The sequence below is a fragment of the Sipha flava genome, unplaced genomic scaffold (assembly GCF_003268045.1).
Source record: "Sipha flava isolate LNK unplaced genomic scaffold, YSA_version1 324_pilon_pilon, whole genome shotgun sequence".
Lineage (NCBI taxonomy): Eukaryota > Metazoa > Arthropoda > Insecta > Hemiptera > Aphididae > Sipha > Sipha flava.
Genome location: NW_020273009.1, coordinates 546,284 through 568,080, shown reverse-complemented (window position 1 = coordinate 568,080; position 21,797 = coordinate 546,284). Strand labels below are relative to the sequence as shown.

Sequence of the window (21,797 nt, the reverse complement as noted above, 5' to 3'; positions counted from 1 at the left end):
CTTATCCGTAGTAATTTACATGTTAACCGTTTTCATAATCAAGAGACTCGTGAAATTGAGCGTATTACGCAGGAAATCGTATTAAGCGAGAGCGTCTTAAGTGGATTCTACTGTATATATATATATATTTTAATATTTGGACATGGATATCAATCACTACCTAAACGTAAACTCAATTGTTCTAGGTGGGTTTGTAATTGGACATTGGTTTGGATGTGTATACGCAAATCAAATACAAATCGCACTATAAATCATGAGTTGTGCATTATCAACACTGTAGGCAAAGTTTAGTGTTTGAACTTTTTAGTTTCATATTAATATTTTCAGAAATATTGATCATAAATATCGTTTACAAAAGTATTTTCATATACTTGTGATTAGCCATATAAAAAATAGATATGTTATTATTATTATATATATAGGTATGCAATTTTTTTCTAATTTATGCACATATTGTGCACGTGTAATATAATATATTTATTATATATTTGCATTTAGCAAATATACATGTATAGTAGCGATCAGCCATACGCGAGTATAATATTTACGAAAAGGTATATTTATAAAATAGCGTGTAGCGTAGTAATATAATGTATTATTATAACAAAGAAGTTTTTTTTAGTAATTTTTTTATTGTGTATTTTACATTGTAATATTGTATTATAATTTGTCAATAATTACTATCGAACACTGCAAACGTTCAGATTTTTATCCTATAAGTTTTTGTGTACAGCTGCTGCGTTTTTTTCGGCAGCGTCATGATTTAGTCCTGTGCAGGGGGGGGGTTGATACGGTTGTGGAGAAAGAGGATCGGGAGGGATAAAGTGACCGGATGACCTTGAATAGTGAATTGTTTACACTCATACACACGCACATGCACGGGCGTTACACAAGCATACACATACGCAGGGCTGACCTTTGTTGTAGAGTCCTCGGGGATAATGTGGAGCGGACAAAACTTTTATCGATCGAGTAACCCGGCGACGCGCGACGGCGACGGCGACGGCCACGGCGTGAGTTTCCGACCATAACCTCTGATTATAATAATAATAATTATAGACCGCCGCAGGGTTTTTTTCTTCGTTTTAAATACGAGCGTCTGTGATGCGTTTAACGCGTGTTTATGAAATGTTATTATCGTTGCAGCCGTCGTGTATTATTATCGTCATTATGCGTATGAACTGGAAAAAAAAATATAGAAATAAAGACGATCCTATGTGGGTTTTTGATTTATAATAATTAAACTATTAGGCCATACGCGTATTTATACAAGCCGGGCTTGCCGTGCTGTAATCCACCTGAGTCCGGCAAGTCTTCCTGTTTTTTCTAACGATACAACTTATTGAAGCGCGTGGGAGGTCTTTTTGATCTTTCGACTCATACCGACGAGCGAGTATCATCGATATATAATATGCTTTATATTACCGTTTCTGACGTTAGATGCAAGGTGGGGTTGTCCGAAACACTTTGGATTCAGTACTTGAACTTAAAGCTGAGTACCATTGAATCAGTATATTTTGCATCCACTACAACACTTCGAATATACTATCGCGTATCTTAAGATGGAACAGGCAAAGTATCCAAAATGACAGCAGGTTACTGAATATATTTGGATATATGCGAAAAATATTTCGATTTATGAAAGATTTAATCAATTCTAGATCAATTTTTAGTATCAAATTAACATTGTACGTGAAACTGTTATGTACCTTTATTTATAAACATACCTGCATAGATAATAGAAGAATAGAAGATTCTTCTATTATCCATGCATACGTCTGTAAATATAACGTTCCGTGTATTTTTGTCTCGGCTGAGTTAATATTTTGATATTTAAAAGTGTAGTGAGTGATCTAATCCGTGATCTAATATTATAAAATTATATTTATATTGTTGCTTCTCTCATAATTATTACATTTATGCTTAAATTAACTTGAAATTTCATATTTATTTGAACGTTTAAAAATTATGATGAATCCAATTTTTTCAAAGAATTATTTATTAAAAATGTACTCAAAATACGTATTGTACATCAAATTATTTTTATATTAAATTTGCGTTTATGTTCATTTTTTAGTCTTATGAAATAAATAGTTTCAAATTGTCCATGCCCAATTATTCTATAAAAACGTGTTTCAAATAGATTTTAATTAGTGATGTCGTTCATTTTAAGATTTTATACACTTAGTTAGGTGAAATAATTACAGTTTGTACTAAAAATTATACTATTATATACTAAATGACGTGTGTTATTACGATTCAAATTGTAAATACATTGTTATTATTATTTATTTTACGTCGATTGGATTATTCTGTTCCGAGGATGTAAGCATATAAGACATATTATACTATTGTATGCACTACTGCATTCTTAGTTATTTAAATCGGAAAAAATAACAGGATATTGAAAATTAGAATTGTTTGTTCCAGTTAAAACACTTATTGTTCTAAAACTCCCTACGATTTTGAACCACGGTATGTGTGTCCGCACCTTCGGTCCGCAAATGATGCAATATTATCGTACATATATATTATTTAGTCCGCTTATAAACATTTTGTGTTTATTTTAACCGCATATATATATATATATATATATATTGTATGTATTCGAAAATGTAATGACGAAACTCGCGTGTGATTACATTATTATTATTATTATTTACAGTCGACTTCTTGTAAAAATACTAAATCATGCGTATGGAGTCTGTGATGAAAGTCATTCGTATTTTTGCGAGCGAGGACATTACGATATTATTTCATGATATTCTTACGACAAAATCATATATGTATTTTTACGGCGTATGCCTCTCTCCATATATATATATATAACTAGCCCTTAAGCACACATTAATGGTTTTTTGTGTGTATTAATACACTTATACATTTACATACTTAAACAGACGGGTTGAATCTCGAATAGTCAATCGATATAATCGGTTTTTTGTTACAAAGTTATTGCTATATGGAAAATGTGAAAAATATCGTGTCAGTAACGCGTACGAATTCACACTGCGATATTATATTGTATAATTTTTTATTACTATTGTTCCATTCGTCAAGATTACGCGTTTATCACGTCATCGTCATATGCCTGATTTCATCGTACCAGTACATTTAATTTTTTTGTTTTATCTTTAAAAAAATGTTGTATTCATACGGTCTTCACGCATACACAGCAAATATATGTATTGCTAAACATATTTAATGTAATAATAACCATAATAATAACATATGAACTCCCGCGTAGGATGCGATATCTGCAAACATGAAGTCATCTTGAATCACATTCGTAATCGCTTATTTTTCTCATTTTGTAACAAGGCTGCGTGAGGTTAAGTGTGTGATGATGTCGCGCTAGAACTGTGATCCGAAGATCAATATAATATAATACATCTTAATTCTATAGATGTTCCATTGACCCGACGACTATGTGACAAGAAACATGCACGAGACGATATTATATATTATACTCGTTTATGTGTCCGTGACACAGAGATGAATTTCTTTCCGATGTGCATAAGGACGGCAGTGTTGTTTTAATATATTTTTTTATCGTTATTTGATGAACGTTGCTACTGTAATATTATGCATAGGTATATGATACAACATTATTATATAGTATATCTTCTGTACACTGACACCGACTCGTTTGTTTCGGTAAAACGATATCACGACGTTGAGGAAATATTGATTTTATAAATAATACGAGTATTAATTTTTGAGGTGTCGAAGCATGAACATTTCACTATTTTGGACAATCTTGTGATACGTAATACTTTCAACAAAACACATAGAATCGAACTTGCATCCTGTATAGGTATTATTGTTGTCCGATCCCGTTTGAAAATTATTATTTTGCCGATTAAATCTAAATATTGTTTTAGAAACGATTATAATAATATAATTATTGTTTAATATTGTTACTAATTTTTTTATAAAGTATCTTTTATTAAGTATAAAGCTATTTACTAACGAATTATTTAATTCGTGTCCATTGAATATACTATTTAATTTATCTATTAAAGCTGATGATAAACTGTTGAAATCCAACATGCTAATTTTTATTTCTATTTCTACCATTTCTGTTGAAATTTGATACGCATTTAATAAGCTTTAATGCGTTTTCGGGAGTCAGTATATGCGTATAGGTGTAATAATATTTCTGTAATGTGTAATTATTATCTTCAGCGATGTAATTATTTTGCTGCGTTAAAAATGTTTAATCAATACTAGAATGATGAAGCACACGAATGTTTATGGGTGTAGATTCAGTGGTTAGGTTAAAACTACTAATGCACCAATTAAATCACCCTATCACACAGTTGAGTTTTACATCGACTGCTTGTACTCGTATTATAATATTATGGTCCTAAAATAATAGATAAATGTTTTTCTTAAACGCTTGTGAAGTTATCATCGGTAATCGCAACAATTCGTGTTTTACGCGTATTTTGACGAATTTGAAACAATTGTTCTAGGCAAATGTATACGGCGTGCGACAACAACACGAACTATTCAACTACGTACGAGACGATCAAACCACCATTGACATCTCCGGACGCGGCTTCCGTCGTCAGTTACAGCTGCAACAAACCGGAAATCGTACCGCTACCTATCGGTGGAGTTTCAGGGAAAATGACGACCGCCAACGCAGGGAGCACGACCGCTCCTAACATTTGTATTGAGGGTGGGCGCATTGAGTTTGTAAAGTCTCCAATAGATTGCGGTGACGAAAAACAAGACTACTTGAAGGTAAGCACAGAGAGCGCCAACGCGTTATAATTATGTAAGCGTTCAATTTCAAAGGTCGTAAAATGAGCAGGCAAAGTGCGTATATATAATTCACTTGCTAGGGGTTGGATGTTGTTTGAAATGATTAGAATTGTTACCGATATCGGCCGTTGGATAGGTTATTATAAGTATATTGAAAAGAAAAAAAAAATGTTTCAATAATATACAGTGTTTACATCAGTATTTTTCTTTACTTTATTTTTTAAGACTGATTTTTATTAATATTTTGTAAATTGGATTTTAAAAATAAATTTTAAAAGGACTATACTTTATTCAAACATATTGAACAGCATAATATATTTTAATATTATTATAATCGTTTATTTCCCTGAAAAGACAATGGGCTTCACTGAATATTATAAACTTGACTGTATTGTATTTTTGCAAATTGTCGCTAAGTATTCAAAAGCACATCGTTATACTCGTTCATAAACAGACAATCGAAAATATACTACTTTCATTGTGTTATATACAAAATATTATGTTTAATTATTATGACTATGTGAAGTATAAAGCTTTGATAATACGCTTAGAGGCCTTTTTGTCTAAAAGTTTGGATTACATTACAAATTCTGACTCCAATGCATCTTATATAGGCTGTGAGTAAGTTGCAGCCCGAGTAATTATCATTACCTATGTACCTATGTACCTGTCAGATGCGGTGTTGGCTGTACGTATAGTGATGAACGAAATATTCAATACGTATAGCAAGTTATATCTTTATTTAATATAAGAAAAAAAATATAAAAATATAGATTGAATTATTGTATTATCTGCTGTATGACTTGTATTATCTACAATAATCGGATAATTTTAAATGGCAAAATGAAAATTGTCAAATCGTATTTAGTCCGAAATTAATTTTTGTTCGTATAAGTTCGTATCGTTTGTATAATAGTTTGTATGATATATTATACGTATTTGAATGTTTTATCATGGAATTTGTATATAATGGAAAGTCGAAGCCATTTATTATCTACGAAGTGTCGTTCTACACTAGCCATCCTAACATTTACACCATCGTAAATGTGTTACTAGAAAGTTCAATCTAAAACATACATAAAATGCAGAAGTAAAAGTGTAAGGAACAAAGAAAATGTGTGAAAAAGAAGCTTTCATTAGAGAACAGATGACAAAACACAAGCTAAAAGAAATAGATAATTTTGATTTAGTTAAATCGTTGAGTTTTAAGTCTTTGCCAAAACAATAGCTTAAAAATGAAATTACTATACAGTAATATTAATTTACGAATACTATTTTTATTTTTAACATTATTATCATTATATACTATATTGTAGAAACGCAAAAAAATATTATTATTATTATTATTATTAGGTATATTATATGTTATTCTTGAAATGAAAAATATTAATATATGACAATACTAGAAAATACGTAATATTAATAATTTATGTTGTGATGTTTATATACTATACATATGTAATACTTATATACAATATTGTATGGCTGCGATTCATACGCACCTCTCATAAACCCGGGACGCCACTCGTACGTTATTTAGGGATTGGGCACATCTTATCAATGCTGCTTATATATGAACATATTCTTGTGCTAAATGTTAACATTTCAGAGTAATTTGAATTTAACGAGATAATGCATCAGCATTTTTTAAATAAAAGATTGCTATCCACAATGTTTTTGTGTTCATATTAGAACTTACTTTTGCAGTCGGTACATGCGTTTAAGTTTAAAATTGTTTAGAGTATATTATGTATATTTATAATGAACTTGTTCATATTTTATTGATGTTATTTAAAAATGAGTAAAATAAGCTTTGGTTGTGCACGCGTACTTTTGGTTTTAATAATTTAATTTTAGATTGCTTTTTGACTTTTGTACATACGACTAATATTCATTATATGTCTAAAGACCTATGATTAAATATTATAATCCAGATCAAGGGCAGTAATGTGTTATTATAGAGGAAAGCATTGCGTTAGTTTAAGCGAAGGGTTTCAAATTTCGGTGTAATGAAAACTATATGATCCCAAGAGAAATATACTCCGCGTTCTTACAATAACTTATCGGCATAATAGCTAGACAATCTCATTGCGTTCGTGTTGAAAGATCATCATACTCAAAATATCCTGCTGTAGAAACTAATACATATATAATTTTATATATAATAAATATATTCAATAATTGTGTAAATAATACGTGTGTTGAAATAGATTTATCAATTATTTTTATTTATATGAATTGATTTATCATTGACGTGATAGTGGTAATAATAATAATATTATTCATAATAGTTTGCAGGATTTTAACAATAAATACTATAACTAGTCTTATAATAAAACTATTGATGATAAATGTTGAAAAATGTCGCATACGCTAAAACAATATTTTTTAAACAAATTCCTCCACAAAATCATAATGTTGCACATTCTCATAATAATTTTTATTTCATTCATCACAAATGTTTACATTAAACACACGTAAGTGTCTTTTGGGTAAAAAATTAAATACTATATTTCTTAAAATATATGTATTATAATACAGCTAAAATGATTGTAGTTAATAATTCTATAGAAATTAAATCGTATAAAACGGTGATGCCTGTTTTTATTCATTATTAGCTAATTTTAGATTTTAATTCCATCAAATTTTCTTAATTTATTTGTTTGGTATCTTTCGTAAGACCTATTCCGATAAACATGACTGGTTAAATTATCATTCGTAGTATTTATATTTTTATTTAATACAATACCAATTCGTAAACTAAAGGATTCCATAGTCATGGTTTTTATGCAGTTAAATATTTAATATATTCTGTTTATAATTACATTACATGTAATTTTTAAACTGCATATATTTAGTGAACTTAAAGTTCTATTACTAGGGTAAGGAGATTTTTTAATTCACTTACTGATTTCTTCTCAAAAAATGCATTAATTCGATTTGAATAAAATGTTATACTTCAGTGTCTTTGTTATTGGGATCTCAATTTTTATTGGTAAGTACTAGAAGTGTTCATTATCTAACATCTATGTGTCTTTTTTGTCGTTCCGAGTTTTGATTAAATTTAACTCTAACGGTCCGTTAAATTGTTACATTCAATTCCAGATAAAACGGGTCCGAGTCTAATCACTCTGTTATTATTTTTGTGAGTATCGAATATACGATCCGTTACATTCTTAAATGTAAACGTTTTGATTGTTGTAAGTCAATTTTTTTAAATTGATTGTTTATTACATTATATTGTTTCAATAAGGTTTGATTGAGATTGTTATCTTGAAAATCGCATTAATGTTTTACAATTTAAATGTTGTATAAATATCTACAGGTGTGGTAAATATAATTTTATTATAATGTATGCCACCTATTATAATAAATCAAATATTTAAGATCATCTAAAATGTTCTTTAGGTAATATTGGGTCATGTGACTGAATGGTCAAGGATCGTTAATCGGTAAAATACGATTGAGAATGGTACGATTGAGAACGTAGTTTTTGGTAACACGATTGAGAACGCTCGAGTTTTTTTTCCAACGTTGCCGAATGTAATAGATCGATAATATGAGTACAATAATCCGTTGATATTAATCGGACTTTTATCGGATTAGCTGGGTGTTAATAGTAACTTAGATACCAGATACGAGAGAATGACGGTTAAGCTTTGCAGTCGTCGCAAAAACTATTCGTCAATATAATATACTACATAGCATATTTATTAAAATGGAAAAGAACGAAATTAAAATCATAAGAAGCGAATGAGGTGAAGACCTAATATTATTAGAAAGTAATACATTTTATAAATTCTACATATATATATTATATAAATATTAGATATTTTTATAAGTCCTACACATTTTTAATTTTTTATTCATATTATATATTACATATTATTAGGCATTTATTTGTATACGATTATAATTATTAATTTATGACTTTTTTCAAGAATATTTGTTGTATGTATACTGAATTTTTCATAAGCCAAATAAATGATATGGCAAACTATGGCAACGTTGCACATAATTTCGTTCTCAATCGTATCGCTCTTTAGGTTTTTTTGGTTCAGTGGTGAATTTTTTGTTAATTTTAAGTGTTCACAATCGTTCGGCCAAAAAGGTATAACGTTCTCAATCGTTCGATAGCCATCATAATAATATAATCGTACTTTAAATATATTTGAAATTGATACTGAAATTAATAAAATCAACATAATATAATAATAATATTTATTTTATATCTGATTTTTGAGATTCGTTCATAAAAAATTATAAAAGCTGTCGAATTGTGGCTTATAAGGGAACTTAAAAATTATACAAAAGTATTTTTTACTCTTTATAAATACGAATATGTTATCTGGACATATTATTATTGTTATATTTTTATATCTATTATATAGTAAGTTTCTTTATTTTACAACCTAATATTATGAATATTTTATGTTCATTTAAATAAAAAACGTAATCTAAACGATCTTAATATTTTAATGCGCTATAGGATGAGCAAAACTGGTAAACACAAGTGTGTCTTTTTAAAATGAAGTCATTATAAGTATAAAATAATGCGTATTGAATTTATATTAAGTATATATATTATGTACCTTAAATTTCGACTGTACAAAGTGAACCTTAATCATAGTAAGGAAGGTATCGATAATAACAAGTACAACTTCGTAAAATAGTAATATCAACGATGTCAACCAAGAGATTTATTTATTGATATTATTTTACGGAGGTTTTATAGTAAAATTATATATTGTACTGTATATGTAATGTATATATTATTTGGGGAGCAATTAATTTTTCGCTTTGGGCTTTCGTTTGCTCATATTTGATTATTTTTTAAAATATACATTCTTATCGTATGGAAAAAAACCACATACTACTATCGTAAATTCATAACAAATAATTACACATTATATACAATATTTTATTCAATAATTTGTGCGTAGTGCATATTATTTATTTGATACAATTAAGTTGATAATGAGTCGAGAAGAAACTCGTATATCGGGTTGTACTATTTAATTTATTGGGTGATTAATTATTGTGTTTAGATTTCCAATATATTACTTCCACCACTGTCGTCTACGTCTAATTGAAAGTTATCTTCTAAGGTATGGAGTAGTAGTGTTAGCTTTTAGATGCGTTAGTCACATTATTAGGACATATTTTAAAGCAATGATTAAAATCATTGCATTTAAAGTACAATTATGGGCGAAACTCTAAAAATCAAAATTAAGGGATTTAAAACAATTAGTGTTGTATACTTTTATAAATAAATTCATTCGATGTTAAATACTATATTTTTCTGAAAATTATTATTTATAATCTACGTTATTTACAATCTAATGAGATACCAATATTTAAGATTTTGGGTTCAGATTTTAAAAAAATTGATAAAATAATAAGGAAATAAATTAAAATATAATTAATAGAGGTTCCGTTGTACCCAATGTATGTACAAATCTGAAAAATACTAAATATTTATTTGACCGGATTGTCATTAAAAAATATATTTCTCATTGTTAATACTTACATTATTGATAAAACATTTTATTGTTAGAAATTGAAATATTAATATTTAATAACTACAGCTTATATTTATTGAGAATCTCAATTGCGGTTACAGTTGCAAACCAACATTTATACCGAACGAGAAAAAACAATGGTTTAATATGATATTGGTAGCATTTCAGTACAATAATATTTCCCCGATATAGGATATAAATAAAGAACAAAGTGTCTTTTTCATTACTTTAGAAGTATGGCTTTTGAAATACGTAAATCATTTTGTACACTTATATTGGCAATAAATATAATTCAATAGTCACTTTATATTTTATTGCACTGAACTCAGGAGAATTATTTACTGACAATTAGTTTATAAAAGAAGTTAGTTAAATCAATATGTATTTGTTAGGAATTGTCTTAAAAGTTAACAGGACCAATAATAATAAGGTTTTATACATTTTATGAATAAACCATTGAAAACTAATTAATTTCTATTTGGTGTTATTGAATCGTTATAATTTAAAACATGTGTTTTCTGTTGTTTTTTTTAAAAATATATTTAATACATTTTTTTTTATATCTGAGCTTATAAGTATATTTATTATTATAATGTAATTAAAAAAATGTTGGTAATTATTTCGTATTTTTAGTAAATATCTGTTGTAAATTTTACCATATAAACAGAGATCATTGGGTGTTTTAAGTAGAGGTCATAGTATTTATTCCCCTCCATAGTTAACGGTTGTGATAAATGCTTATTGTCTGTTTTATTACAATTATTTCAATTGGTGTATATTTAGTTAAAACATAAGTTATAAATTATTACTTATAACTATTTACTTTTTAACATAGCACCTGAAATGGGAGATATTATAATTTATATGTTATATATTATCGATTGTATAGCAATATATGTATATTATTTATTATATATAATAATTCGAATTCAATTTTGATTTTTTTTTTGCGTTCCTGACGATTATATTTGATTATAATTTTGAATTGGAATCTCGATGCACTGTGGCACTTTTAGCATGTATATGTATTGTATAAAGTATATAGATTTTATACAACAATTCTACCATTATGTTCGACACTTATAAGATCAGGTGGGTGGTTTGGATCGTATAATACATTATCTCTATGGGTTTCTCTTATAAACATTTTGATATAAATTCATGTCTTGGTAAAAATATGGCCTAATTTCGGTTCTGAACCTTATTGTTGGAAATAAAAGGAAAAAATACTCAAAAATATGTCTATCCTTATTCTCACGTACTAATGACAAACTGTTTATTAAATTGGAACGTGCTGTGTTATCCATATACGTGTTGGTAAACATGAAATTGGAAAAATATCCGGGAAATATCGAATTCCAAACAATTTTCGTTGATACATTACTTGGAAATTCGACGTTACAATGTGAAAATAATATCGTAACAAAAATGCATAAATATAAATGTCCGTGTTGTGTTAATTTTTTTACTTAAATGATCAATTTAAAATGAAAAACTTATTATTTGTAAAATCCTAATGTCATATTAATGTTGTTATAATGTTTTTGGTACGCGTGGTAGCATATAATTGAGTGAGAATACGTTAAGGATATGTTTTAGTCTCCGTTTTGAAAATTACTTTATATACAATAGTTATTTTTGAATTTTTTTTATTAGCGGAAAAATTAATCACTTTAAAAAAATAGACATTTTGAACCAGCGAATTAATTATTTTGAAAATTTAAAAATGTAAATAAGTATGAAATAAATGTGTAAAGTATTTTTAATTTCAATTTTAAAGTCAACATCATGTTGTTCTTACATGTAAATATAACTCAGTAATTAATTATCTAAACTAGTAAGTGTATTACTGACGTTTTAAATTAAATAAGCTAAATAGTAAAAAAGTCTGTGATAAAATTTAAATTTAAAAGAAATTATGGAAATATAAATATACAGTTATCACCTACCAAAAACTTTTTTCCTAAAAATTATTTTTGTAATCTGAATTTTTCACATTTCACATGATATTTTGCTATACACAAATCCAGTTTTCATTTTAATTTAAAATTAAATATGATAACAGTTTTAACAGTGAATGAAAAAGTTTAGATTTTAATTTTAATTTTCAGTTAGGTTTTTGGCAAAAATTCTTACTTTGTTTATTCTTTTCAAATGAAAAATATTTAATATTTGCTGCATGAAAGGCTTATAGTTATTTTAAACTTCTTTAGTCATATGCATTAAGTTTAAGTTTTGAAAATTAAACTAATGAATGATTTATTCTTTAGCTTCTATAGTTACAATTTGAGCTATAAAAACGAAAATATATATTTTTTTTATGAAGCTGAAATTTTATATTTAAAAAAAATAAATATATTGTGTGTTCTAAAAATAGACTTATTTCATTTTTAATTTAAATTAATTGGTTATTTTTTCCTCAAGTATTTTCAAATCAAAATATGAAATAAAAGAGAATAAAAAGATACAGCACTATACTGTGTATATTAAAACATTTCACAACACTTTGTTGAATTCGGAATTGATAATCTAGCTCTTTTAAAGTAGTCAGGATAAATATTACATAATTTATTGGAAATAAAAAAAACTGAAAAGAATACTATAAATTAAAATGAATATATTTTTTTAATTTTTGCCTTTAATGCGATAAACAAAAATAATATTTATCCTACTACCACAACCAGTCCATGTTAAAAATTAAAATATATTAACATTATAAAAATTATTAAGAGTATTTTTTTAAATGACCCGTTTGTGTTAATTAATTAATTTTCCATTTATTTTGAATTTATTTTCGTTGAGTAAGTTAATTACTTGTTAATAATTTTTACTTGGTTTATAAATTTCAAATAATGTGGGTCAGATTTGTAATTACGAACAGTCTTAAAGAAATATTGGTGCATTAAAAATAAAAACACAGTATAAAAAAACACTTCTAATTAATTTGTACAAGATTGTAAAACAAATTAAAGATTTTCCATTTTGTTTTGAAGTCGAATATTGTTCTAGACACTTTCATAACATTGTCCAAAAGTATAATATTATCAGCTAGATAATAATAAAAACCGATAAGAGATGTTGTAGTACACACTCTCAAACACACGTCTTTATTATATGCGTTCAAATGAAATAGCTTAGCTTTCACATCACGCGTGTTTAGTGTATCTTAATTAACAACGTGGCCCATTAAATATCATCGCTTTATGTATCATAATACTATCTGATTCTAAATATTCAAAGCTTTCTAGTTAATTTCAACTAATCCTGCCTTTTACATAGGCGTTTCACTGCTATCCTATTATACGGCTTCCACTCTATGTGCGAAATAATGCGCGTGTGTGTGGGTTCATAATTAATTACGTAATTAAATATAAATTGTCGCAATCTAGTGTAAAATAATTTTATCCAAGATAGCGCACGAGTATGCGACACGCGCGGAAGCTATTTTATTTGAATCTTGATACATGAAATTAGATATTATTTTAGAGTTTGTTCGTAATGCAGATATTTGTATCCACACGTGTAACCCTACGCTTTATACATTACATTATATGGTTACGAATAGCGAATAGCATTCTCACACAATGTTAATTTACATGAACTATTACATTAAATCTGTTGGCGTTTGTCCACGGTATTTACGATTTTTAGGATAGTTAGAAACTGATAAGTTCCATATTTTCTAAAATAAGCTTTTCTTCTCAGTTTTGTATCGCGTGTGGATAACGAATTTTTTATATAATCTCATTGATGTATTACTACACGCATAAGGTTTTGAAGGATTTCATACATCCTGCTATTTGTATTATGTACTTTATTATGGTGAACATTTTAAAAATTTGATCACGTAATTTATGCAATATATTTTGAAAAAAAAAATTTACATGTCGTCATAATGTGTGTGTATATATTTTTTAGTTCTAAAAAATCAATTAGCTGTGTTTTCCTCCCTTTGAAACTTTTCCTATGGGACGCGCCGTCACGGGGATGCCGTAAGAGGATAAAGGCAGTCCTTTGGGACCTTTAGGCAGAGCAGCACATGTACACGCGCATATACCACTCATACATCCTGGTTGTAATTCAAAATCGCACATAACGGATTTAACGATGAATGGGGGATAGACTAGGGGGTCAGCAGTAGACTCCTTCAGATTGTCGAAACATAATCCTTTTAAGAACCAGGTTGCTGTTGGATTAGGTTTTCGATCCATATATATATGGAGGAATTATTTTGTGTTTTAGGTGTCTGTCTCGATATAGCATTACCTAAGTTCTTGTGTGTTATATAATAGAGTTGAGGACCACCTTACTTTTTATATTTAATAGATATAAAATATTAGTTATATTATACAATTATAGGATTATATTTATAAAAATTCTTTAGGTCGTAAGTGTTGTTGAATTTTGGTGACGGTAGATTTTTATGTTGTAAAAAATTGCATACGCCTATATGCAAAAAATGTCAAATAAATCTGAAATCCCAAATTTGAATAATGCTGAACTAAAAAACTATTTATTGAATTAACAATTAATTTTTATTATTTTAGTTGTTTAAAATATTAAAAAAAAAAAAATCAAAAGTACAACTTTATTTTAAGGGCAATCGCTGTTTTTTGAATATATTATATAAAGAAATTTTTTTTGATGCAATTTTTGACGGTTTATTCAAAGAAAAGCAAATAAAAAAATACGTTGTTCCGTTGTTATTTAATGGCATGAAAAGTAGGGAAATTCAAGTTATGAAATTGAACAGTGCATTTTTGAATTTATTATCGTTTCTGAGATTGATAAAATATGCTAATATAAACCGTGGATGTTTTGTTTTTTTTAAGCAATGAAGGTGAATTCAATAATACTATAGTCGGTCATCAAGTAGTAGTAAATATATGTAATTATAGTTTAACTAAAAGATAAAATTAATAATTAAATCGCTGTTTGACAGAAATCGTACGCCGGAGATTAAAGAACAAATATATATGGACAAGTTTGCTAAAAAAAAATTCCAAATATTCAAAGTGTATAAAAAAAGCTATTATGTTTATTCAGAATATGACGTCTTTAGAGGAAAAATGGCTGCCGAAGGCGTCTGAAATAAAAATACAATAATATGATGTATATATACTGAAGTTACTTTAACATTTACCATCTTTTTGGCGATTTCCTTTATTTTTTTTTTCCTTTTCGATTCTGCGGTAAAGGGACAAGTGGAAAAAACGACTTTTGAACGGACTTAAAAATGGGGGAGTTGCCGCGGAAAAGGGATGTAATAATATTCTGGAACTAACAAAGAGCCTCGTCATCGTGCGCATTACTTCCAGCTTTTCTGACTAATGTGGCCTTAGCTTCACGCTACACGCAGCGGTGATGGCGGAAACCCCAGTGGCAGCGGTAGCAATTCGTTTTGATTCAATTTGCTTTTTATATTGTCTTCATGCCGGAAACATTTTCAGCCGTATGTTGTGGAAAATAATAATATTAAAAAAGATGAAAAATCTAAAAAAAAAAAACAAAATCTTTATTGCGGCTTAACGACAAAAATGTACACAATCCTGATAATTTAGTGAATAATGGAGTCGTGTCGGTGACCTAAAATTCCTTTTTTTTTCGGAGTATCGCCTTTTTTAATCATTTTAACAGTAAAGTTTTAATACGTTTCGTCAACTATATTGTACGAACTCTATATTTCACAGCAATCAACGAATAAAATAATTACATTCGGGTTTAGGTCATCGGAGGGTTGAATTTGAAACACTTTAACAGCTTTTGACTTCTTTATGACATTAAAGTGCGCGTAATTGTGTTATCAACAATTTCGTTGTTAAAAATTAAAAAAAATAAAATATAAAATGGTCGTTACTCATCTTTATATTAGTTCGTGTTTTAATATGATTATAGCAAGACATAGCATACAAAGCGTGTTTTATTGATTTTTAATACGAATCACTCATATAATTTATTCACACCAAAAAATTAGTTTTCCTTAAAATTAATAGTTTTGCATATGTCTACTGATCGTGTATACATTATTCCTAACATGTTATAGTATTGTTTTGAAATATATATATATATATATATATATACCAGTGGCGTAGCGAGGATTTTAAAATGGGGATGGGGCCGAACCCAAAATACTAAAAAAACATAATCAACAATTAAGAATAACAGTTCATTATTATTTAAATTTGACGTGTTTTTTTTTTATTAATTAAATATCAATTTACTAACTTAATTTTGATCAATCTAATAATTAGAAATCTCCATGAGATTTTTGAAAAAAAAAACTTGGATTACTTTTTCTTTTTTGATTGTTTCGGATTTGTTAAAATAAAATTACTATTGAACAAATTGATAAGAATTAAGATCAAAAGCGAATTCAGCGAATTTTTCAAGCGTATAAAATAAACAATAATATAACTTTACAAAAACGTTGATACAACCAATAGGGGGGGGGGCATATCCTACTGACCTCCTCATAGATATGCCACTGATATATGTATAATTAATCTAATTCGGTTTTATTTTAAGAGAGAAGTATAACGAATCAAAAAAATAAATATAATAATTTATATGACGTATATAAACTATAGTTTAAGGACGGAAGTTAGTACTTTTTCAATTCAACCTAAGTTATTATCGTGTTGATTTCATTATTCGCATTTGAGTGCGTGTGTGGGCGTATACACGTAATATCGAATGCAACATGTACGAAAAACATGTTTAGAAATAATACTTTATTAAACAAAATCCTTGTTCACCCCATATACGGCCGTTAATTGCAATGTACATGTATTTATACAAAATCAACACGATTTTAACTATATATCAGCTGCTATGTAGACGGTAAATAATGTTTAATCAGAGAGACGTGGCGCTGCAGAGCTCAGACGAATAGTTAAATTATCGGTATGTCAATACAAAGTATTTCCTACGTCTGTACGTCGAATAATATAGCTTGATTTCTTCATGTGTATCGAAATAGGTTTAGTGGCGTTTCATTAATTAACTTTAAAATGTATTCGTTTCGGTCGTTCATAATAATGCAGTTTCATGTATTTTGTGCGTAAAAGGATAAAACGAACAGAAAAAAAAAACGTAAAATATAAGAGGGGTCGAGAAATTGGATTAGTTGCAAATGCTGTCAATCACGTGATGTGTACACACAACACCATCGTGCACGCCCTTGTAACGCGTTTCAACAGTAACCATTGCAATTGTACATCACAAGATACGGATTCTTTTGACATTTATTAAATATTGTTTGCAACAAAACGATAATAATAGCAGTCATCAGTGTTCGGTATTTACAAGCATGTTATAAGCGGTAAATTAAAGATTGTCTTTACTTTTTTAGTGTTAAACGGAAATTAGCTGATTTAAATGTATTACTATACAGGCATATATTATAATATACATAAAGGTATTAATTTCGTCAAGAGCATAAAATGTGCTTTCATATTGTATTAAAATGAAGATATATATATATATATATATATCAATGTATTTATCGTTAATATATTATACAGCTCCATGGTGGAATTATAAAAATAAACTAAAACATTTTGTTATTTCAATAAATACTTACTAAAAATGTGCGCATATCTATATTTGTGATATATTCAGCGTAAAATGAATTCGTTTTTTATAGTTTGAAAAACATCGTTAAAAATTATGCACGTTTTTGGAAGAATAATAAATTTGTCAAACTTGAACAAATGTATTATTTTTCGTTTATTTTTTTATCTATGCTTGTTTGATTTATTTTGTTAAATGTACACAAAGATAAAATAATGTGATATTAGTATTTTGATCAGAAAATAAATCTATACAAATATAAAACTGTATATATTGTTTTATGTAACAAATAAGTATACTGAAAGTAAATATGCTGTGTGATTCATATTTATAAGAGCAAATTAATATAAAAATACATAATATTGTGTTTATTTCTTTAATTAAATAAAACAATTTTATTTTGCTTAATCAAATTATATTTTAAATCATGAATAATTAATAAAGAGAATTATTCCATAAAGTATGACTAACTTTATGGTAAACCCGTTTCCAAATTCAACGATGTAGAAATTGCAATGGAAATCCACTGAGCTTTAGCTTTAAAATTATTGAGCGTCTTTTCCAGATTATTATAATACGATGCAGACCAAATCTTTTAATTAGTCCTAACTGTAAACAAGTCAACATAAAACTACCATTTTTATTATTATTTGATAAATACTTAAACCATATTAATTTTTGACTAAAGTAACATATTTTGAGAACATTAATACACAACATACAATTAAAGGTATATTGCATGTATAAATATCACATACTCCTACTTGTAAATATTGCAATTCTTACGTAACCTACTATTCTATGGCTCGGTTCATTGGGCACGTCATTTTATAACGATACGTACTCGTTAACATGATTAAGCTATTCGTTGTTTAACGGAGCTCGAAAATTTGTATTTAAAACGTTTACAATACCGAGATAAAGGGTGTGTAAAAAAAAAGTGGAGACTTTAACGAAATCACAATACGAGTATTGCATTTTTCTTAATCAATTACATTATCGGGTCCAATAAATTAATGCATGTTGACGTAATCGTCATATATATTATTAAGAATAAAAAATCGATAAACGGAAATGTTATTTTGGCCTAAGTTATTTCATATTATTCCTTGTTGAAAAAAAAAAAAAATCGAAAAATAAAACGATGACAAACAACAGAAAACAGACAGCACGTTGAAAGTTTTTACGGGTTGTGACAACAAATTGTTATTGTTGATATAATATTTCGGTCCACTATGCACGTCCGACCGTGTCATTCAATAATAAATACGTGACTTTTACAATGTTGTGTATTGTATGAGGATCACCACCGACTACCGCCGTGGTGACAATTTGGCTTGTATTGTTTGCATGCTAAACACGACGGAAACTCGCGTACAATAGCCGTAAAATATTATGTTTGTATGTATAATACCGTGTTCTGGAGCGCTTGCGAGATTTCGGGCCAGTGGCAGTAGAAAAGTATACTCCGAGTGCCATAAATAACCCGTAGAGATAATTGTTTTGGAGAGGCGATCAATATTACCTACCGTCCGGATGCGACGTGTGTGCGTGTGTGTGGCTATTGTTTTTGGCATTTATATAGGTTTTCTTGTGTCCTGAATTATCTGTAAAAATATTTGTTATCACGTACCACATGATTGGTATTGACGTATGTTGTACATAATGCACTACATGTTATACTCTATACGTAGATCGGAGGTGACATATGTGCAGTGGTTTTCGATTAGTTTTTCGAACACGGTACATGTCTCAGTCCGCACGAACAACTTTCTGAAGTTTTTTTTTTGGCTTTTTTTAGTTAATGCTTGATTTTTTTTTTAAAAATATTACGATACTCCTAAATAATGGTTTCTTCAGTTTGAAAATCGCACCGATATAATGAATTATACTATCATGTGTGTTACCCCGTCAAGTTAAAGGCGTTACGGTAAAAACTATCAGATTATTGTAGATACATTCCGAATATTCAACCGCACTACTCACTCTTAATTCATCACTTTTGATCGGTTCCAGCAACCATTATTTAGAAAATAAAACCACTGACTGACTTTAACGAACTGCTCCTAAATAAGTCTAAATATGATATAAATTTGAAATCACCAGACGAAATTGAAGATTTTTAATTAAAAATTGTTATAACTAGCCTAACAACTTCTATTCAATTTTCTGCGCGGAATTCCACTTCCCTAACTATAAAATACCAAAAATCTATTCGTATAAATATATTCACTTACATACATAATCTAATAACAGAAAAAGGATAAGCTAGATTACAGCGAGCCATAGCGGCATGCCACCAAATACCCATTAGATAAAACATGTCTTAATATGCTAACAGCTTATTTAAAAAGGTTACTATCCAGATTTATAAATAACTCATACTATAAAAACATAGCATATCTCTTAATTCAATACGACTGAATCTGCAAAACTACAAAAAGAATGCTTAGAGACAAATTATATTGCTCTTTTCTTAAAAATCCTGAATGACTTGTGAGCCACTTATTATACAGAAAAAGCTTTAATACTTAAACAGGAAATTTTTACTACGTTAACATTAAATAATACTTGAATAATAACCACGAATACAAAAAAATACCTCAGAGTGCATTTTAATAAAAAGTTCAACTGATCACACCACATCTATTATATAAAAATCAAAGTAAATACCCGTCTACGTTTACTTAGACGAATTTTCCCTTCAAAATTGAAGTTTATTGTCCACATAAAATTAAATTTATATGAACTAATTTTAAAGCCAAACTAGGCATAAGGTATACAGATTTGGATATCCCCCAAAAATTTCAACCTGAACAAAGTAGAAACGATTAAAAATAATTTGTTCCGCTTAATGCGCCATTTTATTTATTACAAATATGTAATATATTATTATAACAAAACAAACTATATATTCCAACATACAAATGAAAAAAATCACGCAAACACCTATAATTTCTTCAAAAATCGTAGTTTTACGTGAGAATCCTCCTCCCCTCCAAAGATTGAAAATAAATTACTGTCACGACCTTTTCACTTAAATCCTACAATTTAATAATAGAACATCCTAAGGAGTGTCGTCAGTGGTTGGCTTTTTCAATATAAGTCTTCAATTTTAATATCTTCTCGTATCATATCTACTTACTGTATTTGTACTGTGTAATTAAAAAAAAAAAGAAGATTTTAGTGGCTTGCATAGGGTTAACATGTTATGCTAACATTTAAACAAATGTTTAAGGTTTTATGAATTTCACAGTGTGGATGAACATTAAATGTATAAATCTCGTCCTCATCATTAAAATTTCGATGGACTATCTTCTGTCACGTATTGATTACGGATTAAATCAAAGTACGATAAAAATCTGAAATTATAAAAAATCATGTACTTTGAATCGATTATATTCGTATTGTCTGTTTATCGAGAGGTGATTTTTAACGCAAATTCCGAATCCACGCGAACAACTATCAAAATTATTTCAGTGAAAATCAATACGTAACGCAGGATATCAAATTATTTGATACTACTGGCGGGTACGAGGGTTGGTGCACGCCAATGCATGGACGTCGATGCTGCTGCAACCGACAGGCAATTACCGCCCGCCGCTTGTATTTGAATACACGGGAACTGTTGCTATTTGTCGCCAATAAAAGATCTCCGTGGAAATATATTTTTCGGTGATTATTTATTAATTATGTGCAATGTTATCGGTAACTCGTCACGTTTAAATTAGTTTTTCTTGTACGCAGTCGAGTTTTCCGACTGTCAGCTGTTGATGCAGAGAAAGGGGTCAGACGCTTATTACAATACGAGCATACTAAATAAATGTATTCAAAACATGATTAGGTACTGCGGCATAAAAATTAATAGTTTTTGAATCGCTTAATAACCACATCGTGCGATGGTTATGTCTATTGAATTTATTTTTTTCC

At 28.4% G+C, this 21,797-nt stretch overlaps 1 protein-coding gene across 1 annotated transcript in view; it reads left to right on the top strand.

Moving 5' to 3' along the window:
• The window catches only part of LOC112686802, a 252,933-nt gene that overhangs the window by 54,294 nt on the left and 176,842 nt on the right, over window positions 1-21,797 (top strand). Inside the window, exon 3 of the mRNA XM_025559239.1 lies at window positions 4,479-4,752. Within this exon, the coding sequence (XP_025415024.1) occupies window positions 4,479-4,752 (274 nt within the window). The remainder of the gene's footprint in view (window positions 1-4,478; window positions 4,753-21,797) is intronic.